The sequence below is a fragment of the Oryctolagus cuniculus genome, chromosome 21 (genome assembly GCF_964237555.1).
Source record: "Oryctolagus cuniculus chromosome 21, mOryCun1.1, whole genome shotgun sequence".
Classification (NCBI taxonomy): domain Eukaryota; kingdom Metazoa; phylum Chordata; class Mammalia; order Lagomorpha; family Leporidae; genus Oryctolagus; species Oryctolagus cuniculus.
Window position 1 is genome coordinate 29,163,886 of NC_091452.1, and position 23,794 is coordinate 29,187,679.

General features: G+C 52.6%; 1 protein-coding gene across 1 annotated transcript in view; it reads right to left on the minus strand.

The window, feature by feature from the left end:
- Window positions 1–188: 188 nt before the first annotated feature.
- The window catches only part of UBE2L3 (ubiquitin conjugating enzyme E2 L3), a 52,031-nt gene continuing 28,425 nt past the window's right edge, over window positions 189–23,794 (minus strand). Inside the window, exons 3-4 of the mRNA XM_051826744.2 lie at window positions 10,619–10,805; window positions 189–1,548 (exon numbers count right to left, since the gene is read on the minus strand). Of these exons, the coding sequence (XP_051682704.1) occupies window positions 1,394–1,548; window positions 10,619–10,805 (342 nt within the window). The 3' untranslated portion in view covers window positions 189–1,393. The remainder of the gene's footprint in view (window positions 1,549–10,618; window positions 10,806–23,794) is intronic.

A 23,794-nucleotide genomic window follows, 5' to 3' on the forward strand; every position in this document is an offset into this window, starting at 1 on the left:
CAGCCAAGAGGGGAAGCCGCCAGTGGCAGAAACAGAGGTGGTGACACGCGGCGCTCGGCCGGCCGCCGCCCCTGGGAGTTAGCAGGGCGTGCAAGTGAGTAAAGTTTCCTCTGCTAGTTCAGGGACAGTCCCGCTTTTGCCTTGCAAAAGACAGCAACATTCAAATCCTTACAAAGTTCGTCTGATGATAAATTCTAAGGTCAATTTTTTATTTCTACAAAAAAAGGCAATCAAAACAATATAAAACACATTGAAAGGATATTACTGAGTGAGCTTCGAGTGCAGCTTGACTCGGCAAAGGCTGTGAGTCCAGAGGGGAGAAGGAAGGCCATCTCATTCCTGGGCTGGACAGGCGGCGGCTGTGCCGGAAGGACTCCGATCCCACAGAGGGTCGCACTGGGCCGAGGGAGGGCTGCGGTGGGCTGCTGCACTGTGGAGGCAGAGCTCCGTGGCACATTCGGCTGCAGCCTGGTGGCAGGTGACCTTGGAATTCCGGGCGGCTGCCCTGGCTTCGCATGGCCCACAGTGACCAGCAGATCTTCTGAAGTGGCTGCAGGGAGAGGCGCCGTCCTTGGCCTTGGGGCAGGGGGGTGCAGGGGGGCCTTTCTGGTGAGTAATTCCTGGCCCAAGCAGCTGCGGCAATGTCCTGGGGCTGGAAGGCCCTCCCTCCAGGGTCACCAGGCTTCCCGGGCAGGCCAGGCCGGCCAGGCCGCAGTCCAGTCACGCACACAGGCAGTGGGTGTGTGCCCATTTCATCAGCATCACCGTGGTAACATTCGCCAGAGCTTCACTCAAGAGCAGGGCCTCCCTTTCCACGGAATTTTTTTTTTTGAGGGGAGAGGGGTGGGAGAGGTGGTGGTTGGAGGCTTTTGTGGCTTTTTAAAGGATGTTATAGAGCGGATTCGGGAGAATTTGGACTAACTCCCACACTGGGTGGTGTCTCCTCTCCTTTCTGGAGGAGACAGGGCTGGGTCGGGGGGTGCGTGAACAAGTGCTGTGAGAAGGTGGGAGCTGCAGGGCCGGGGGACAGGGGAACCACAACCTTTGTGTTTTTTTCTTTTTTTTTTTTCCTTTTAACTTTATGGACTAAATGTAACTTGAAGATTTTGGATAAATTTGGACAAGAAAAGAAACACCATTTTTGGAAATAGATTGAAGCAGTGATTTTTGAAACAAAGAGAGCAGAACTAGAACATCTGAAATTTTTAATCCTTTCTTTACAGGTTACCTAGACCGCTTTTGATTAAGAAAACTGTAGAAAGTTAGTAACTGCCACGAGCGGACGCCAGGCGGTGGCACGTGTCAATTTTCCACAGAGTCCTGCTTTGCGGGGTGTCTGAGGGCACTGCTCGGGGTCTCTGCTCACATTGGCTGGAATCATCCGTGGCAGACTTTAGTCCACAGGTCGCTTCTCCCCATATTTCTTTGTAAACTCTTCAGCATTCTTACAGAATTTTTTACGGTCCTTAGAGTATTCTTCAGCTAGGTCGGCCCGGAGCGGGTGCTCGGGCTGGGGGTCGTTCACCAGTGCTATGAGGGACTGGATTACTGTGGAGAGAAGGACAAGGCGTCGGGGTTAGAAGGGTCTCAGAAGGAGCCCGGGCGGAGGCGGACGGCCCCAGCACTCAGCCCACCTCTCCTCCGCAACAGGAGAAGGCGGTGAACAACCAGGAGCCAGAGCACAGCAGTTAATCATCTCCAGGAGGAGGTCCTGCTTCCCCGCTCCTCCCAAACCCCCAGGGACAGCAGGCTCGGCGCAGCCACCCTCTCACTCACGCAGGACTGGGCAGCGTGTCTCCACATCTGCCCAGCACCCGGCACTGCGCTTGGTTCATGGTAGTTGAAGCAAGCACAAGAGGTGTGTGACAGGGCAGTCCCTGTCAGTCTCTGAGGAGCCCACCCCAGAATACCACAAGGAGCTTCTTTTTTTTCTTAATTTTTTTTAATTTTATTTTTATAATTTATTTTGACAGGCAGAGTGGACAGTGAGAGAGACAGAGAGAAAGGTCTTCCTTTGCCGTTGGTTCACCCTCCAATGGCCGCCGCGGCCGGCGCGCTGCGGCCGGCACACCGCGCTGATCCGAAGCCAGGAGCCAGGTGCTTCTCCTGGTCTCCCATGGGGTGCAGGGCCCAAGCACTTGGGCCATCCTCCACTGCACTCCCGGGCCACAGCAGAGAGCTGGCCTGGAAGAGGGGCAACCGGGACAGAATCCGGTGCCCCGACCGGGACTAGAACCCGGTGTGCCGGCGCCACAAGGCGGAGGATTAGCCTAGTGAGCCGCAGCGCTGGCCCCCAAGGAGCTTCTGAACCCTCCCTACCCAGCCACAGGGAGGCTGAGAGTGGCCAGCGTCGTCACTGTCACTCATGCAGGCAGAAGTCACACTTGTGGCTTGGGCTGGTGGCCCCATGCCTCCCCACACTCACTCCCTAGCCCTCTGCGTACCACCAGCATCCCCGCACCCGGCGACAGTCCCTGCAGAAAGGCACCTGCCCTCTCTGGATTGCTGGTGGCCCAGACTTGGTTACCAGGGCCCACGCGCTGCCTGCAGTTTCGCCGAGGAGTGGATTTGCGTGCACCAAGGTGTGGCCAGTCAGCACCACAGGGAGTGCTCCTGTGACCACAGTGGGCTCAGGGAGGGCAGAGGCAAAGACAAAGGAGGGGCCAGCACAGGCTGAGTGGCAGGATGAGTGGCTGGACTTAAAAGAGCAGGCAGGGCAAAGGCCCTAGAAGTTTCTCTGTGGCGCAGAGTGCTCTAACTCCATTACCACACCCTCGGGTGGAGACATCATCATTTCCCCGGACCTATCACCTAGACCACCTCTGGACAGGCCCAGAAGGTGTATTTTGTCTGTTTCAAGATGTTTCCTTTCTGTTTTACCCCAGCCTGGCCCCACAGAAATGATTCAGCCATTGGTATTACACGGCTGCGGCCAGCTGGCCACAGATCCCTGTGTAACCTATACCATCAGAAAGCTTTGTAAGAACTGAGGGGCGGGGACCAGCACCGTAGTTCACTTGGGTAATCCTCCACCTGCGGCGCTGGCATCCCATATGAGCGCCGGGTTCTAGTCCCGGTTGCTCCTCTTCCAGTCCAGCTTTCTGCTGTCCCCGGGAAGGCAGTGGAGGATGGTCCAAGTGCTCAGGCCCTGCACCCGCATGGAAGATCAGGAAGAAGTGCCTGGCTCCTGGCTTCGGATCGGCACAGCCGCAGCAGCCATTTGGGGAGTGAACCAATGGAAGGAAGAACTTTCTCCCTGTCTCTCTCTCTCACTGTCTGTAACTCTACTTGTCAAATAAATAATTAAAAAAAGAGCTGAGGGGAAGGGAACAAGTGACTCAAGTGGCAAACCCCCGTTAAAGACCACCGATAGAAGGTGGCCGTGGATGGGCACGGGAAGCAGTGCCCATCTCCCGCCCCGCCAGTCCCAGCGAGGGCGGTGTCACCTCAAACAACACTTTGTTCATTTTTCCCCCATCAACTTTTTTTTTTTGACAGGCAGAGCAGACAGTGAGAGAGAGGAGAGAGACAGAGAGAAAGGTCTTCCTTTGCCATTGGTTTACGCTCCAATGGCCGCCGTGGCCGGCGCACCGCACTGATCCGATGGCAGGAGCCAGGTACTTATCCTGGTCTCCCATGGGGTGCAGGGCCCAAGCACTTGGGCCATCCTCCACTGCACTCCCTGGCCACAGCAGAGAGCTGGCCTGGAAGAGGGGCAACCGGGACAGAATCTGGCGCCCCGACCGGAACTAGAACCTGGTGTGCTGGTGCCGCAAGGTGGAGGATTAGCCTAGTGAGCCGCGGCACTGGCCCCCCCTATCAACTTAAAATGTTTGTTCATGTTCATCTCTTTGAAAGGGAAGGGAGCCGCCGCTGCGGCTCACTAGGCTAATCTTCCGCCTTGCGGTGCCAGCACACCGGGTTCTAGTCCCGGTCGGGGCACCGGATTCTGTCCCGGTTGCCTCTCTTCCAGGCCAGCTCTCTGCTGTGGCCCGGGAGTACAGTGGAGGATGGCCCAAGTGCTTGGGCCCTGCACCCCATGGGAGACCAGGAGAAGCACCTGGCTCCTGCCATCGGATCAGCGCGGTGCGCCAGCCGCAGTGCACCAGCCGCAGCGGCCATTGGAGGGTGAACCAACGGCAAAGGAAGACCTTTCTCTCTGTCTCTCTCTCTCACTGTCCACACTGCCTGTCAAAAAATAAAAAAATAAAAAATAAAAAGAAAGGGAAGGGGGTGGGGGAGAGAGCTCATGCGCTGTACCATCCAGTGGTTTCATGCAACCAGACGCCTGCACACAGCCAGAGCTGGGCCAGGCCAGTCAGGAACTGAAACCGGGTCTGCCAGGGGACCGAGCACCAGGCCATCGTCCACCACCACAGGCACCTCTAAGGATTTTCGGAACACCGGGGCTGGGTGCGCTGGCTGGGCTGTTTCCACCCTCACCGGGACGTCGCAGGGCTCCCTCACCTGGAAGCCTGAACCACGCCTGCCCGAGAGCACGAGCAGCTGGCTTCCTGTGCTTTCCCACCATCAGGGATGCTCTGCACCAGGAGATTCACTGCCTTATCTGCGTGGCAGGACCCTCCCGGGCTCCGGGAGCTCAGTGCCCAGGATGCCCCACTCCCCCTGCTGGTGTGGCCGTGTCGGGGCTCGACTTCTCACTAGGACCCTCTCGGCATGGCTATATCGGCACAGAACCAACCACTTGTTAATTATTATTATTATTATTTTGACAGGCAGAGTGGACAGTGAGAGAGAGAGACAGAGAGAAACGTCTTCCTTTGCTGTTGGTTCACCCTCCAATGGCCACTGTGGCCAGCGCACCACGCTGATCCGCAGGCAGGAGCCAGGTGCTTCTCCTGGTCTCCCATGGGGTGCAGGGCCCAAGCACTTGGGCCATCCTCCACTGCACTCCCTGGCCACAGCAGAGAGCTGGCCTGGAAGAGGGGCAACCGGGACAGAATCCGGTACCCCGATCAGGACTAGAACCTGGGGTGCTGCCGCCGCAGGTGGAGGATTAGCCTAGTGAGCCGCGGCGCTGGCCACCACTTGTTAATTATGAAGACCTGCTTTCTCAGGAGATAGTCACTGGCCATGTTGGCTACTTGTCAATTTCACTCTTTTCTGTGAACTCACTTGTCCTTCCATTTTACTTACAAGTGTTTTCAAACTGTCTTATTAGCGCTCTGTCAAGTCTGTCTGTCCTCCTTTGGGGCACAGTCCTGCTGAGCCAAGCCTGCCTCACTAGCGGCTGCAGTGACGCCTTCCAGACCTTTCAGACCACAGCTGTGGCCCAGCCACCCTCTGTCACGTATTCGGGAACAGCAGAGGCATTGTGTGAGGATACTTAAGCTTTCAAAACATTTCCGCACCCAAATAAACTTCCACATAATTGAATTTTCCCCACAACCTTTCAAAATTTTATTTATCTGAGAGGCGAAGAGAGTAAGAGAGAGAGACAGAGAGCAAGTTCCCATCTGCTCACCACCGGTTGACCTCTCAAATCAAATGCCCACAGGCTGGGCCCAGGGCCAGGCGGCAGGCGCACAGCTGAGCTGGGACTCAGCGGGCACTGCTCATGGGGTTAAGCCGCAGCTTCATTCCCTTCCTGATCTCCTCACAAGTTACTCTGGTTTCTTCAAAATGAAGAAGCTCAAAAACCAAATTTTACCCACCACTCTCACTGTACTCTCATCAGAGAATAAGGCCTACCACCCATTGTTTTTCCTATTCGTATGGACAGTTTCTTTGCAACAGAAGATGTAAACAATATGGGTAATCTTCCTCTTCATGGAGTTCCAGGGAGCTCCATTTTCACAGAATAAAATGCCAAGGCCAGCCCCTGCTCCAGAAGGTACGCGACGCTGTAGCCTTCCAGGGAATGCACTAAAATCCACAAATTAATCAGCTGCATCTGGATCTCCCACAGCCAACATGGGACGCTGGCGTCACACGCAGTGCCAACACCAGCCTCCTCTGTTTAATGTTTAATGCTTCCTTATTATTTTTCTTTAAAAAAGGATACAAGTCACACACTGAAAAACAACCCTTTTAAAAGCACACAGTGTTGAGTGGATTCACAAAGTCGTACCCAACCCCTACTGAATTCCAGAACACCCCATCACCGCAAGGCAGTTATTCTGGCCCCAGCCCCTCCCTGGACCCGACAAGCATCTGCTCTGCGGGCTCGCCTGCTCTGACCACCCCATAAACTGCTGAGTGCTGTTATGTGCAGTCCTTGCAATCTGAACCCTGTGCTGTGACGCTGGATTAATGGACGAAGGACTGAATCACTGCTCCGAGGACAAAGTTCGGCTGCTAAAGGCCTCTGGATAGAAGCTTGGTCTATGTATATTTAAAGACGCTTTATTTAATATCTAACACTGACTCACTAGCACAGGCTTCCTGGCCACGACACCACCTGACGACACACGTGTTTTCTCTCTGTGGCTCCAGGCCCCCTGGTGCTGGGAACCACAGCCAGCACTTCAGCATCACACTTGGGGCCATCTCAAATTGCTAAAGCACGAAGATGCAAGAAACGTGGCAGCAGAGTGCCGCCTGCCACAGTGTGATGGGAGAGGGCCGCACTGTCGAGCTCACAGCGTCAGCGGGGGCGTGGGGCGTGGGCTTGGAACGATGTTCGTCTTTCCGTCCACATCTGGGATTGATCACGAAAGCACCAGGAACATCTGCACATACAGAAACTGGGAACAAGGAAGCTCCACTACAAATGGACTCCTACCACATGTGGCCACCTGTGACCAGGTCTGCCCTTCAGCATGGTGTCTGCAGGCCTACACGTGCTTTGGCACAAATGGGCACCTCCCTCCTTTCTCAGGTGGCTACAGCAGAGAGCTCTGCTCCGCTTCTACATCCGCTGGGAACACGTGTGGGCGGTGTGTTCATTCCCTCAGGTGTCTGCAGCTAAGAGCGGCACTGCAGGCTCACCAGCGTCTATGCACACTGCTGTCTACTGCGTTACTCTTCACTTTATATTCCAAACCCATCTAACTCTACTGCTGACAGCCCTAGCACTGGTCACTCTCTGTGCTCCTCACGCACGAGACTGCTAGGGAACTCTGAACTGCCAATGGAGCTGGTCTAAGGACCTTTCTGGGGAACAGCAGTATTTTTTTTTTTTGACAGGCAGTGTGGACAGTGAGAGAGAGAGACAGAGAGAAAGGTCTTCCTTTGCCGTTGGTTCACCCTCCAATGGCCGCCGCGGCCGGCGCGCTGCGGCCGGCGCACTGCGCCGATCCGATGGCAGGAGCCAGGAGCCAGGTGCTTTTCCTGGTCTCCCATGGGGTGCAGGGCCCAAGCACTTGGGCCATCCTCCACTGCACTCCCTGGCCACAGCAGAGAGCTGGCCTGGAAGAGGGGCAACCGGGAGAGAATCCGGCGCCCCAACCGGGACTAGAACCTGGTGTGCCAGCGCCGCTAGGCGGAGGATTAGCCTAGTGAGCCGCGACGCCGGCTGGAACAGCAGTATTTTTAAAGATTTACTTATTTATTTGAAAGTCAGACTTACACAGAAAGAGGGAGAAACACAGAAAAATCTTCTATCTATTGGTTCACTCCTCAGATGTCTGTAATACACAGGCCAAAGCCAGAGCCAGGAGCCAGGAGCCTCCTCTGGGTATCCCACATGGGTGATGGGGGCGGGCACAAGCACTTGCGCCATCTTCTACTGCTTTCCCAGGCCTTTTGCAGGGAGCTGGATCAGAAGTGGAGCAGCTGGGACTCGAACCGGCACCTAAATAGGACACTGGTACCAGGGGTGGTGGCTTTCCTGGCTATGTTGCGTAACACCAGCTGCAGGAAGGCTGTGTACATGGAGGGCTGAGTGGGCCAGAGGCCATGAGGCGAGGAGGTCCCGGAACTCTGGGGTCTGAGGAGACCGAGTCATCAGTGGGGATCCAGGCAACAACAGACGATGCGAGGGGCACAGACGCCGCATGTTTAGGGAGTGAAGCAAGAAGCAGCAAGGCACTGAAAAAGGCAGATTCTGAGGGTGGCGGCGGGTAAACGACAGTCAGGAAGTGGCCAGAGAAACAGGGACACCCACCAAGTGGGGAACCAGCTGGGGAAAGCAGCAGCTTGCCCAGAGACCACCACTGGGGACACGTGAGGACAAGCAGGCTCCAGCGGGCCCAGGCGCCAACAAGGCACTGTGGCACTGCTCCTGGCCCACCTCTGCAACCAGTTCTCCCACCCTGCGCCCGCTGCTGCAGAGCCACTGCTCCTCCCAAGAGGCCCCCTTTGATTATGAACTTGCTAGATGAACACAGTCCAGTAGAAAGGGGTGAACCAAACAGGTTAACGTGCTGCTTGGGACACCTGCATCCTGTATCAGAGTACCAGCTCTAGTCCTGGCTACTCTGCTTTTTACAAAATGAGTTATTAAATGTATTTGAAAAGCTGGGGGTAGGGGAAGAGGGAAAGAACAGAGGGAGAGAGAGAACGTCCATCTGCTGGTTCACTCCCCAGATGGTCACAATGGCTGGGTCTGGGTCAGGCTGAAGCCAGGAGTCTGGAACTCCATGTAAGTCTCTCACATGGGTGGCAGGGGCCCAGGTCCCTGGGCCATTCTCTGCTGCTTTTCCAGGTGCGTGAGCAGGGAGCTGGACTGGAAGTCAGCAGCCAAGACTCAAACCAGAGCTCGTACGGGATGCAAGCATCGCAGGCAGTGGCTGACCCACTGTGTCCCAACACTCGCTCGGGCCCCTCTGCTCCTGACCCAGCCTCCTGCTGAAGTGCCGGGGACACTGTGTCCCAACACTCGCTCGGGCCCCTCTGCTCCTGACCCAGCCTCCTGCTACAGTGCCGGGGACACTGTGTCCCAACACTCGCTCGGGCCCCTCTGCTCCTGACCCAGCCTCCTGCTACAGTGCCGGGGACACTGTGTCCCAACACTCGCTCGGGCCCCTCTGCTCCTGACCCAGCCTCCTGCTACAGTGCCGGGGAAGGCAGTAGAGGATGGCCCAAGTTCGTGGCCACCCACACTGGGGATCCGGATGGAGTTGCAGGCTCCTGGCTCTGGCGTGGTCCAGCCCTGACTGATGTGGACATCTGGGGAGTGACCCAGCAGATGGATGTTCTTTCTTTCTCTCCGTCTCTCTCTCTCTCTGTGTTATTCTGCCTTTCAAGTAAGTATTTTTTAAAAAGGGACTCCAGCAGACGTGACAGTGCGGAGTGCAAGCAACCAGAGAGAGGACACAAGTGCCCCAGCCAGCTCCAGCCCCCACAGCCGAGAAGCACGCCCACCGGAGCTCCACAGAGGCAGGCGAGACCCCAGCCAGCCCAGGCGAGAAATAATGATAAGCTGCTGCTACTCGCCACCAGGGAACTCTGAAGGGGCTCGAATGCAGCACCAGCTGACTAGACACTGGGAAACGTGGCGTCAGGGACAGCATCCTGATGCATGTGAGATGTGAGTATGGGATCGGGGCCGTGCCATGAAGAATCTACAGAACAACTTTCTAGAAAAAGTTCCAAACTGTTCCAAATCACAAAACAGCAATTCTGCTCCCAGAATTGTGGGCCCACAGAACAGCACCTGTACCACAAGTTTTACCTGGAAAACCCTAAGCCAACAAGTACACTTACACAAGATGGAAAAGCCAGGTTACCTGGCTCCTTGAAGAACACAAGGAGGCTTTGCATCCAGCTCTGAAGCTAAGGCAGGAACATTCACCACAGCCCTGTGCTGCCACCGTCCCCAGAGGAGGCGGCAAGGCACCCGTATCCAACCCTCGGGAGCCTGGCGAGCTGAGGCCTCCCCTCTGCAGGTTTTCCTAGGCAGCCTGGCTGGGAGGGCCCCGGCCCCAGGGCTGACCTGGCTGATGAACAGAAGTGCGTGAAGGCTGCCGTGCCATTCCCAGCGGAACACAGCGACAGGCTTCCTAAGGAGCAGTCTGCAGGACGAATACTCAAGCTCTGGCGGGCGAGCTGGTGCGCTTGAGACAGCCACATCCCTGCTGGGGCGCCAGAGGAGTACTGGCTACTGTGCTTTGGAGCCAGCTTCCTGCAGATGCACTGTGAGAGGCAGCGGATTTTAAAGAAAGCTGCCAAGAATACGAGATTGGGACTTCCTGTGCTTTCATCTGGAAGCATCACCTGCATGCTGGCCCCTGCCCTCTCCCCTCCACCGCCGACTCTGAGCCCTGCGCTTCAGCTCATGCCCTGCCAAGCAGAAAGGCCCTCGCCAGCCTCCCGTCTTGCTTCAAGTCTGGGACCACGTGCTCACTGCTGTGCGACGCCACCTTAAACAGGGCTCTCCCTTCCCCTCCTGGGCGGGGCCACAATCCTTCATCACCTCCAGGGCCTGGCACCCACACACCTTCACTGTGCCCACAGTCAACCCCCGAGGCTGGCTGTCTGTCTGTGTGTCCCCAGCCAGCCAAGTGCGGCCTCCTATATACTTGTTCGGCTCAACAGCTCACTGGAGACGAATTATCCCGGCAGACAGGCAGGACCTCAGGAATACCTTGGCCTGCACTGCTGCTGCTAGCACTGGGCTTCCCTGGACTCCGTGCCTGGCACGGCACTCAAGAGACCCTGGAACCCCTGCCCCACGGCCGTGTCCCAGCAGACCCATCTAAGGAACATGTCTTACCTTGGTCGGTTTTGGTTGCTGGCTTCCAGTTTTCAGCACTAATTACGGGCAGACAGACCTGCCCCTTTTCATCAATGTTTGGGTGATAGATCTTTGTTTTAAATGTGATCTTCGGTGGTTTGAATGGGTACTCTGCTGGAAAGTTGATTTCGATTCTGAAGGCTCCCTTGTCATATGGAGGGTTGTCCTGGAAGGAGACAGGAGACCACAATGATCACACTGCAGTTCACAAACCTGTGGCCAAGACCGGAATGTTCTGTTGTTTACACGACAGATTAATTTAATTTACTCCAAGTGATGCCCTGGTCTTTTTATACCTTTGAATGCTTTTTTTTTTTTTTTTTAAAAGATGTATTTATTTATTTGAAAGACAGAGTGTTAGAGACAGAGAAGAAAAATCTTCCATCCACTAGTTCACTCCCCAAAGGCCAGCAGAAGCCAGGGCACTGGAACTCCAGCCAGTTCTCCCATGTGTGCCTGGGCATCTTCCGTTGCCTTCCCAGAGCAGTAGCAGGGAGCTGGACTGGAGGGGACAGACGGGACTCGGGCCAGAGCACATACGGAATGCCGCAGTCGCAAGCAATGGCTTAATCCACTGCACCACAAAGCCGGCCCCCCAAACACTGTGGTTTTTTTTTTTTTTTTTTTCAGAGCAGCTTTGAGTTTACAGCAAAACTGAGGAAAGCAGAGATTCTCGCATGCTCACTGCCTCCATGCACATGGTCTCCCCGACCACCAACATCCTACACCAAAGGGCAAATCTATTATAATCAATGGCCCTACACCATCACATCGTTATCACAAAGAATCCACAGTCCACATGAGGCCTTCCCTCAGTCCCTTTTCAGATGACCACACTCTGGGGACAGGCAGCTGGCAGGGCCACCCTGCCTAGGCATCCCCATGAGGAGACCAGCAAACGCCTGAGGGTGCTGTCTGCTGGCCACCATCTAGTAGACCAGAGACTGGGACGATTCCACACAAATGACCCACACACACAGGAAAAAATGCAATCACTGGCAAACAGAAATCCAACTTACACACCATCGGTGGGGTTCCTGTCATGTCTAACAAACAGTGCTGGGGACAGGAAGTTGCAGGAAACACAGGGTCCTCTGTGTAAGCCAGGGCTCACTGAGACAGGTATCGGCACCACAAGTCACAAAAGCAGAAGTCAAGAGGCCGGCGCTGTGGTACAGCAGATTAAACTGCTGCCTGCAATGCCAGCATCCCGAATGAGTGCCGGTTCAAGTCCTGGCTGCTCCACTTCCAATCCAGCTCCCTGCTAATGTGCCTGGGAAAGCAGCTGAAGATGGCCTTAGTGTTTGAGTCCATCCATGTGGGAGACCCAGATGGAGTTTCATGCTCCTGGCTTTGGCCTGGCATAACCCCAGGCACTGCAGCCATTTGCAGAGTGAACAGAATAAACTTTTTTTTTTTTTTTTTTTTTTTTTTTTAAAGAAGTCACACGGGGAGAAATGCACACTGACGGGGGTGAACCACACACAGTGTGGGCCAGAGCAGACACCCACAGGCTGTCCAGTCAAGCTATGCCCCCACGCCCTGCCCTGTGCTGGCAAAGCCCCAGGTAATCTGGGTATGCATCACTGCCTCATCACAAGGCCCTGGTCAGGGAATCTAAACCCTGACAAGCATGAACATGTACTGGCCAATACAGCAGGCGCCAATCCTGTGTGGCCACGTACGCACCTACATGACTTCCAAACTGAAACATGTTCCAAGTACAGTATGAAGCACTTCCCTGCTCTGTACCAAAAAAAAAAAAAAAAAAAAAAAAAAAAAAAAAAAAAAAAAAAAAAACTTAAATATTTCACTAAGAAGCATTTAAACTGATTTGCATGGAAAACATTTTTTGACCGGCTGAATTAAATATTTACTAAAATGAACCCCTGCGATTTCTTTTTTGTGTCTAATAAGACTACTGCATCAGGAAGAAATACAGAGCGGTCAACACCATCCTATACCCAGAGAGACTCTTGTGTCGCCACAGCACTGCCTCAGAACCAGGAACTTGACCGTGAACAAGCCTCCAGCTCACTCAGACCTCTTCAGGTCTGTGTGTCTTTAATTAGACATGCAATTTGATTGTGTGTTCAGTGTGGTGTGACCCAGAACAGAGACACTCTTCCCAAGAAACCCCCATCACGGCGCTGAGAGCCTACGATCACCTCAAAAGGTCCAGGGAGAGACAGAGGAGGAGGGGCCCTGGCCCTGGACAGGCTCTCTTGTGCTGCAGCCGCCACCTGAATGAGGGCACCGGGAACCTGACTCCATCACACAGCCCAGAGCATGCGCAGCCCCGTTTGTCAGGTGCAGTAAGCGCACTTTGCTAAGCCTCATCCTATGCTAGGTAACTGAAGAGTACACGGAGGGGCTGATGGGGAGTCTCAGGGGGCACTCAGAAAGAGGAGGACAGGGCCCTAGGTAGAAGGGTAGAATGCAGCTTTTTGAGAAAGCAGCAGTGTCAGTGCTCCTGATGAGGCTGATCCCCACTGGCAATAAACAGGTATTTAACCTGAGTGCCTGGCCTCAGACCAACTCAGAGTCAGCTGGCAGGAGAATGAGCGGCCTGAAACCATGGTGCCAAAAGTGAAGCTGCTCAAAAGAGACGGCCCCGGGCCCAGCGAAGGGAGGCGTGACAACAAGCCTGGGAGGCGCTGCAGGTAACCCACAGGGTGAAAAGGTCAGCACGGAGGCAAGGGGAGTTCCAGTTTATAAAATGAGATGTTAGGGCCGGTGCTGTGGCATGGTGGGTAAGGCTGCCACCTGTGACGCCAGCAGCCCATATGGGCACCAGTGCCAGTCCCAGCCGTTCCACTTCCGATCCAGCTCCCTCCCTGCTAATGGCCTGGGGAAAGCAGCAGAGGATGGTCCCATGTGGGAGAGAGACCCAGGTAAAATTCCTTGCTCCTGGTTTTGGCCTGGCCCTGGCCTGGCCCAACCCCAACCATTGCAGCCATTTGAATGGTGAACCAGCAGACAGAAGATCTCTCTCTCTCTAAGTCTGATTTTCAAATAAAGAAGTAAATCTTAACGCTGCTGCTGTGGCAGTTGTGATGCACGAGGTCGCAGGACACGGAGATGACTCATGTCTGAGCTTCTCAAGTCCCAAGGCAGAGAAACCCGGGGACACCGCCTGCAGCGTTCACACCAGCTGCATCTGAGCCAGGCACTTACTCCTGACTACTGCGGAGAGGTTTCCTTTTACAGAGGCAGCCGAGGCCCGGTTACAATGGTAACTGGGTTTTCAGCGGTGCGTGTATTATATTTTCAATACAAGAAGGTGATACCAGTTCAGGATGAAGAACACAGAGCAGGAGCAGCCCAGGCAAGACAGTAACCTCAGCCAGGATCAATTCCCACCTTAAATTACAGACGGTCAGGGGCTGGCATCCCACATGGGCGCCATTTCAAGTCCCAGCTATTCCAGTTCCAATCCAGCTCTCTGCTGTGGCCTGGGAAAGCAGTGGAAGATGGCCCAAGTGTTGGGCCCCTGCACCTACACGGGAGACCCAGAAGAAGCTCCTGGCTTTGGTCTGGACCAGCTCCAGCCACTGCAGCCATTTCAGTAGTGAAGTAGTGGATGGAAACCCATCTCTCTCCTTCTCTCCATCTGTCTGTACTCCTGCCTTTCAAATAAATAAATAAATCTTTCAAAAAAATAATGGACTATTTAAATAACAGTCCATCATGAGGAAGGCGTTAATTCAGAAAGGGAAGAAGAGATTTAGTTAGGATTTTTGCATCCCACATTGGAGTGCCTGGGTTTGGTTCCTGACTCCAGCTTCTCGCCAGCACAGACCCTGGGAGGCAGCAGGGATGGCTCAAGCAACCGGGTCCCTTTCCCCTATGCTGGAGGCCTGGACTGGGCTCTGGCCACTGAGGACGTATGAGGAGTGCACCAGCAGATGGAAGCTCTGTTTCTGAAATTAATTAATTTGATTTAGCTTAAAATAACAACTTGGGAGTGACACCAGCAAAATGATGAGTACAGCGCTCCAAATTCCCCACCACAGAAAGAGAAAAATGACTGCAGGGAAGGTCAGAAACAACTCTGTCAGAACCTGGACAAGAGCAAAGATTTATAGCTCCCAAATGAACACAGAATCAAGACAAAGCCCTCATTTACCCGCTGAGTGAGCAGCAGGCTACCCAGGAGACAGAACCTCCACTCCTGGTGTGGGACCCTGGTCCTTGGTTCCAGGGGGAGCAGAGAAGACCCTGTTGTCTGAGGACAACCTGGAGGACTGACAGAGCTTCCACCTCTTTTGGAATCCACACAGGATGGAAAAGCAGCAGATGCTGCTAAACACACTGTACACGAAAAACCAGCACACACGCTGGCATTATGGTGCTGCAGATTAAGTCGCCACTGGCAACACAGGCATCCCCATCAGAGTGCTGGCTCAACGAGTACCAACTACTCCACTTCTGTCCCAGCTCCCTTGCTGTCTCAAGTATTTGTGCCCCTGCCACCAACATGGCAGATCAGGACAGAGTTCCCAACTCCTGGCATCAGCCTGACGCAGCCCTAGTTGTTGTGGCCATTTAGGGAGTGAACCAGCAAATGGAAAAGCTTTTTTTCTCTCTGTTGCTCTGCCTTTCAAATTAATACATAAATCCTAAAACAAAAAACAAAAACTAATAGTCATCTAGAGAAGATATCCATTGAGATATGATAAACTGTCTTCATTCAAAGAGGAAATGCTGGGAAGAAAGTTTGTTTTTTAAAGATTTATTTATTTATTTGAAAGAGTTACAGAGAGAGAGAGAGAGAGAGAGAGAGAGAGAGTCTTCCATCCGCTGATTCATTCCCCGAATGGCTACAGCAGCCAGAGCTGAGCCAATCTGAAGCCAGGAGCCAGGAGCTTCCTCCAGTTCTCCTCCATGGGTGCAGGGGCTCAAGACCTTGGACCATCCTCCGCTGCTTTCCCAGGCCATAGCAGGGAGCTGAATCGGAAGTGGAGCAGCCGGGACATGAACCGGTGCTCATAAGGGATGCCAGTGCTGAGGCTAGGGCTTTAATCTGCTGTGCCACAGCGCTGGCCCCAAGGGAAGAAAGTTTTTATTAGGAAATTAGGTCAAAAGTGCCCAGACAGGTCCAGTGTTGTGGTGCAGGCTAAGCCACTGCTTGCCATGCCAGTAACCTCTATCAGAGCACTGATTTTAGTCCCAGCTGCTCTGTTTCTGATCCAGCTCCTTGATAATGTGCCTGGGAAAGCGGCAGCAGATGGTCCAAGTACTTAGGTACCTGGCAGCTACCTGAAAGAGTTACAGAGAGAAAAGGAGAGACAGAGTGGTCTTCCCACCCACTGGTTCACTCCTTGGATGGCTGCAATGGCCAGTACTGGGCCAGGCTGACACCAGGAATCTGGAGCCTAGAGTTTCATCTAGGTCTCTCAATGTGGGTGGCAGGAGCCCAAACACTTGGGCCATCTTTTGCTGTTTTTACCGGGCCCAATAGCAGGGAGCTAGATTAGACGCAGAACAGCTGGGACGGGAACCAGTGCCCATATGGGATGCTGGTGTCACAGGAAGAAGCTTTTACCTGCTATGCCACAATATTGGCCCCAATAAATAAATCCTTTTAAAAATAAATTTGCTTTAAAAAGGCTAGTGTATGAATTAGTAACTGAAAATCTGTATTAATAGGCTCACAAGGGGTAAGATACAATCTTGGGACACCTGAATAGCAGTTGCACCACTGGTTAGGATGCTCACATCCTGTAACTACAGATGCCTGAATTCAGTGACCAATCTCAGCTCCTGACTCCAGCTTCCTGCCAGTACAGACCCCGGGAGGCAGCAGGGATGGCTCAAGGGATCAAACTGGATTCCTACCACCCACACGGGAAACCCAGCTGAGTTCTCAGCTCCTAGCATGGCTCTCCCTGGTCCTTGCAGGCATCTGGGGAGTGAACCAGTGAATGAGAGCTAGCTCTTTCTCAAATAAAATATTTTTTAAAAGAAGATACAATCTGTAACAATAACAATATAAAAAGGGGACAATAAAGATGAATGGCAACACAGTGTTTGCAAACTATTAAAATAAATTGGCAGGGCCAGTGCTGTGGCGCAGCAGGTAAAGCCACCATCTGCAGTGCTGGCATCCTATATGGGTGCCAGTTGGAGTCCTGGCCGCTCCACTTCTGATCCAGCTCTCTGCTATGGCCTGGAAAGCAGTAGAAGATGGCAGGCCCCTGCACCTGCACCTGCATGGGAGACCCAGAAGAAGCTCCAGGCTCCTGGCTTTGGATCGGCCCAGCTCTGGCTGCAGTGGCCATTTGGGGAGTGAACCAGCAGATGGAAGAGTTCTTTCTCTCTGCCCCTGCCTTTCAAAATGAATCTTTTGGGTGCAAGGCCCAAGCACTTGGGCCATCCTCCACTGCCCTCCTGGGCCACAGCAGAGAGCTGGACTGGAAGAGGAGCAACTGGGACAGAATCCAGCGCCCCAACCAGGACTAGAACCCGGGGTGCTGGCGCCGCAGGTGGAGGATTAGCCGTGGCGCCGGCCAAAATGAATAAATCTTTAAAAAATAAGTTGGTGGGGCCGGCACTGTGGCACAGTGGGTTAAAAGCCCTGGCCTGAAGGGTAGGCATCCCATAGGAGAGCCTGTTCTAGTCCTGGCTGCTCCACTTCCAATCCAGCTCTCTAATATGGCTTGGGAAAGCAGTGGAAGATGGCCCCTTCTTGGGCCCCAGCACCCACATGGGAGACCCAGAAGAAGCTCCTGGCTCCGGACTGGTGCAGCTTCAGCTGTTGTGGCCATCTGGGGAGTGAACCACTGGATGGAAGACCTCTCTCTCTGTCTCTGCCTCTCTAACTCTTTCAAATGAATAAATCTTAAAAAAAAAAAAAAAAAAAAAGAAAAGAAAAGAAAAGAAAAAAGAAAAAACACCGTGAATATAATTCAAATATTCTCTTAAAAAATAAGTTGGTAATATTCGAACTAGGTTGTCATTAAAGCCTCAAGGTAACCTCTAAGAAAATAAACTGATAAATACACAGGAAAAAAAAACAAGAAGGGAACCAAGATGGTACATTATAAAAAGCAGCGAGGTCCAGCGTTGGCCTAGTGGTTGCTCACGTCCAGTACCTGCGTTCAATCCTGCACTCGGGGCTCCTGATGGCAGCTTCATGCTAACGCAGACCTGAGTGGCAGCGGTGAGGACTCAGCTAGTTGGGTTCCTGCCAGCCACATGGGGGAAGGAGATGAAGTTCCCAGCTCCTGGCTTTAGTCCAGCCTAGTGCAGGCTGTCTGCAGGCATTTGAGGAGTGACCAGTGAGTGGCAGCTCGCTCTTGCTTACTTGGTCTGACTCTCAAATAAATTACACACACACACACTTTTAAATCAAGTCAGGTGTACACTGTGGGGCAGAGGGTTGAGCTGCCTGTGATGCCCACATCCCATATCAGAGTGCCAGTTCCCATACTGTCTAGTGCACTTTGGATCCACCCTCCTACTAACGCATCTGGGGAAGCAGAACATGATGGCCCAAGTATCTGAGTCCCTGCCACCCACATGGGAGACCAGGATGGAGTTCCTGCCTCCTGGTTTTCACTTGGCCCAACCCTAAATGTTGTAGGCATTTGCAGAGTGAATCTCTCTCTCTCTTTCTTTGTAACTTTGCCTTTCATCTACTGCCTTTAAAATAACTCAATAAATCTCTTTTAAAAATTGTGAGCACACACACGAGAAGGAAATAAAAAAATGAAAAAAGGATGCCATGCAAACAGTAGCCAAAAGAGAGCAGAGAGCAGCAATGTCTCTACAATCATCTGACGACACAGATTTTATGTCTAAAAAGATTACAGGAGGCACGCGGGGGCAGGGGGTATTGTGGTGTAGCAAGTAAAGTCACCACCTGCGATGCCAGCATCCCATATGGGCACTGCTCCACTTCTGATCCAGTTCCCTGCTAATGGCCTGGGAAAAACAATGGAATATTCTTAGTACTTGGGCCCCTGTACCCATCCCTGTAACAGATAAAGCTTCTGGCTCCTGGCTTCAGCCTGACACAGCCCTAGCCTACGTGGCCACTTTGGGAGTGACCCAGAGGATGGAAGATACCTCTTGCTCTCTCTGTAACTCTGATTTTCAAAAAAAAAAAAAAAAAGGGGGGGGGGTGGCAGTGCTGTGGCACAGTAGGTTAATACTCTGCCTGAAGTGATAGCTTCCCATATGGGCGCCAGTTCTAGTCCCAGCTGCTCCTCTTCCAATCCAACACTCTGCTATGGCCTGGGAAAGCAGTGGAAGATGGCCCAAGTGCTTGGGCCCCTGTACCCTCATGGGAGACCAGGAAGGAACTACTAGCTCCTGGCTTCGGATTGGCGCGGCTCCAGCTGTTGTGGCCATTTGGGGAGTGAACCAATGGAAGGGAGACCTTTCTCTCTGTCTCTCCCTCTCATTGTCTGTAACTCTACCTCTCCAATAAATAAATAAAGTCTTAAAAAAAAAAAAAGATTTGAAGAGCTACTGGATCCATGTTAAAATCAAATATTTAATTAAAATAGGCAAAGGACATTATACATCAACCTAAGAATTCAATTCATTAAGATGTAACAATGATAAACATATAAACAACAGAGCCATAAAATATGTGCAGCAAAAACTGACAGGAGACATGTATGTTCTGACATGACTGTTCTAGAAGAACAGTCAGGGGCTGGTGTTGTGTAGTGGGTGAGGCTGCCACCTGGCACGCACGCATCCCACATGCATGCTGGTTCTAATCCCAGCTGTCCCACTTCGGAACCAGCTCCCTGATAAACCCCCTGGGACAGCAGTAAATGATGGCCCAAGTGAACGAGCCCCTGCCACTCACAGGATGGGGCTCCAGGCTCCCAGCTCCTGGTTTCAGCCTGGCTCAGCCTTGGCCTTTGAGGCCATTTGGGGAGCAAGCCAGTAGATGGAAGATCAATCTCCTTCTCCCTTCTCCCTAGCCCCCCCAACACTGTCTTTCGAATGCATGTTTAGAAAACAAAATGGAGCCGGCGCCGCTGCTCAATAGGCTAATCCTCCACCTTGCGGCGCTGGCACACCGGGTTCTAGTCCCAGTCAGGGCGCCGGATCCTGTCCCGGTTGCCCCTCTTCCAGGCCGGCTCTCTGCTGTGGCCAGGGAGTGCAGTGGAGGATGGCCCAAGTGCTTGGGCCCTGCACCCGCATGGGAGACCAGGAGAAGCACCTGGCTCCTGCCTTCAGATCAGGCCGCGGCGGCCATTGGAGGGTGAACCAACCAACAGCAAAGGAAGACCTTTCTCTCTGTCTCTCTCTCTCACTGTCCACTCTGCCTGTAAAAAAAAAAAAAAAAAAAAAAAAGAAAGAAAGAAAGAAAGAAAACAAAATGGAACAAAGACTTCATCATCTCCACTTTCAATAATACTGAGAAGGGAAATTGGCAAGGAAATGCTATTTGAACAACACTATAAGCCAATTAGGCCTTACAAATATATACAGACCACTCCACTCAATAGGAGAATACACGTTCTTCTCAAGTGCACATGAAATATTGTCCACAACAGAAAATGTTAACCTACAAAATAAGTCTATTAATAGATTTCAGGAACCAGTGCTGTGGCATAGCGGGTTAAGGTACTGCCTGCAACACCAGCATCCTATTAGGGCACCAGTTTGAGTCTCAGCTGCTTCACTTCCAACCAATGGGGGCATTTGGAGAGTGAAACAGCACATGATAGTGCTCTCTGCCTCAAATAAAGAAAAATTAAAAAAAAAAAAAAAAGGTATTTGGACTACATCTAACCAATAAGGCTGTTACAGATTGAATGCTTGGGTTCCCTCTCAAATTCATTTATTTAAATATTCTATTTTATTTATTTGCGAGGCAGAGTTACAGACAGAGAGAAAGGTCTTCCACCTGCTGGTTCACTCCCCAGATGGCTGCAATGGCCAGAGCTAGGTCAATCTGAAGCCAGGAGCCAGGAGCTTCTTCTGGGTCTCCCACATGGGTGCATGGGCCCAAGCATTTGGACCATCTTTTGCTCCTTTCCCGAGCACATTAAATGCGGAACTGGACCAGAAGAGGAGAAGCCAGGACCAGAACCGGCACCCATATGGGATTCCGGCACTGCAGGTGCAGGCTTAGCCCAATACACCCCAGCGCTGGCCCCTCCCCTCAAATTTATAAACTGAAGCACTAACCTCACTGTGGCTGCACTTGGGTTAGTAATGGGAGTTAAATGGCATCATAAGGAATCTGTGCCCTGCTAGGAGGGCAGGCAGGGAGCACCCCAGCTCTGTGCAGTACCCCCAAGGAAAGGCCTCGTGAAGACACAGGCAGCAGGCTGCAAGACAGAACAGCTACCACCAGAAACCAACTTGCTGGATATCCAGGGACTAAGGGAAATTAATTCCTATTGTCTAAGCCATCTCAGTTGTGTTAATAACTTAAGGTATAAGGGTGCCCACTGAAAATTATGAAAACACTGCTGAGGCCGGCGGTGCGGCTCACTAGACTAATCCTCCACCTTGCGGCGCCGGCACACCGGGTTCTAGTCCCGGTCGGGGCGCCAGATTCTGTCCCGGTTGCCCCTCTTCCAGGCCAGCTTTCTGCTATGGCCCGGGAAGGCAGTGGAGGATGGCCCAAGTGCTTGGGTCCTGCACCCCATGGGAGACCAGGAGAAGTACCTGGCTCCTGCCATCGGATCAGCGCGGTGCGCCAGCCGCAGTGCGCCAGCCGCGGCGGCCATTGGAGGGTGAACCAACGGCAAAAGGAAGACCTTTCTCTCTGTCTCTCTCTCTCACTGTCCACTCGGCATGTTTAAAAAAAAACAAAAACAAAAACAAAAACAAAAACTGCTGAAAAATTTAAGGACCTAAATAAATAGAAGACACCCTGGTTCATGGGTTGGAAGACTTGATATAAAGATGACAGACAATACTACCCAAAGTGATCTGAAGATTTAATGCAGGGCAGACACTGTGGAGTAGGGGTAAAGCTGCCCCCTGTGATGTCAGGATTCCATATGGGCACTAGTTCAAGTCCTGATTGTTTCACTTCCAACCCAGCTCCCTACTAACTGGCCTGGGAAAAGCAGCAGAAGATGGCCTAAGTGACTGGGCCCCTGAACCCAGAGACCTGGAAGAAGCTCCTGGCTTCAGGCTGGTCCAGCCCTAGGCCATTGCAGCCATCTGGAGAATGAACAAAAGATGGAATATTTCTCTCTCATTCTGTCTCCCTCTCTCTGTAACTTTTTTTTTTTTTAAAGATTTATTTTATTGGGGCCAGCGCTGTGGTGCAGTAGGTTAATCCTCCGCCTGTGGCTTCAGCATCCTATATGGGCGCCAGTTCAAGTCCTGGCTGCTCCACTTCCGATCCAGCTCTCTTGCTATGGCCTGGGAAGACAGTGGAAGATGGCCCAAGTGTTTGGTTCCCTGCACCCACATGGGAGGCTGAGAAGAAGCTCTTGGCTTTGGATTGGCCCAGCTCTGGCCGTCGCGACCATTTGGGCACTGAACCAGTGAATAGAAGATCTGTCTTCCCTGTAACTCTGCCTTTCAAATAAATAAAATCTTTAAAAAATTGTTTTTAACTTTTGTGCATCACATGACGGAACTAAGAAGTGAACAGAGAGCCAGCATTTGGCCTGGTGGCTGAACCACCCAAGCCCCACATCGGAACACCTGGGCTTGGTGATGAACTCCACCTTCTGACTCCAGCTCCCTGCAAATGCAAGCAGCAGAGATGGCTCAAGCGACTGGGTTCCAGCCACCCACGTGGGAGACCTGAACTGAGCTCTCTGACCTCTGAGCTTTGGCCTGGCCTCATCTAGCCAGATCACTGTGAGCACGTGAGAAGTGGACGGAAGGGGCCACTGCAGCCAGCTGGGGAGTGAACCAGCGGATGAAGGACCTCGCTCTCTCTCTGCCTCCTCTCCTCTCTCTGTGTAACTCTTTCAAATAAATAAATAATTTTTTAAAGATTTATTTATTTATTTGAAAATCAGAGTTACACGGAGAGAGGAGAGGCAGAGAGAGAGGGGTCCTCCATCCGATGGTTCACTCCCCAGCTGGCCGCAATGGTCAGAACTGTGCCGATCTGAAGCCAGGAGCCAGGAGCTTCTTCTGAGTCTCCCACGCGGGTGCAGGGGCCCAAGCACTTGGGCCATCTTCTGCTGCTTTCCAGGCCATAGCAAACAGCTGGATTGGAAGTGGAGCAGCCAGGTCTCGAACCCTCACCCATATGGGATGCCGGCGCTTCAGGTCAGGGCGTTAACCGCTGTGCCACAGCGCTGGCCCCAATAAATCTTAAAAAAAAAAAAAAAAGATTCTAGGGCCCACGCTATGATCTAGTGGGTAAAACCGCCACCTGTAGTGCCATATGGGCGCCAGTTTGAGACCGGCTGCTCCACTTCCAATCCAGCTCTCTGCTATGGCCTGGGAAAGCAGTTGAAGATGGCCCAAATCCTTGGGCCCCTGCACCTGCATGGGAGACCTGCAAGAAGCTCCTGGTTCCTGGCTTTGGATCAGCCCAGCCCCAGCCGTTGCAGCCACTTAGGGAGTGAAACAGTGGATAGAAGACTTCTCTCTCTCTTGCTGTCTCTCTGTAATTCTGCCTTCCAAGTAAATAAATAAATCTTTGAAAATTAAATTAAATTAAATAAAAACGCCCACCTTGGGGTTGGCATTGTGGCATAGCAAGTAAAGCCACTGCCTGGAATGCTAGCATCTTATGTGGGCGCTGGTTCGTGTCCTAGCTGCTCCACCTCTGATCCAGCTCCCTGCTAATGGGCAGGGAGAAACAGCAGAAAGTGGCCCAAGTACTAGGGTCCCTGCCGCCTATGTTGGAGACCCAGAAGAAGCTCCTGGCTTCAGCCTGACTTAGCCTGGGCACTGCGGCCATCTGGGGGAGTGAACCAGCAGACAGAAGATCCGTCTCTTCCTTTCTCTTTCAAATAAATAAATAAATAAATAAATAAATCTTAAACAACAGAAACACCCAGTTGGGATGGGTGTTGTAGCACAGTGAGTTAGGCCACCACTTCAGATGTCCACATCTCAGGCTGGAGGCATTGGTTTGAGTCGTGGTTTCTCCTCTTTATACAGCTGCTGGCTAATGTGCACCCTGGATGGCTCAAGGACTTGGATCCCTGCCACCTATGTGGGAAATCCGGATGGGGCTCTTGGCTCCTGGCT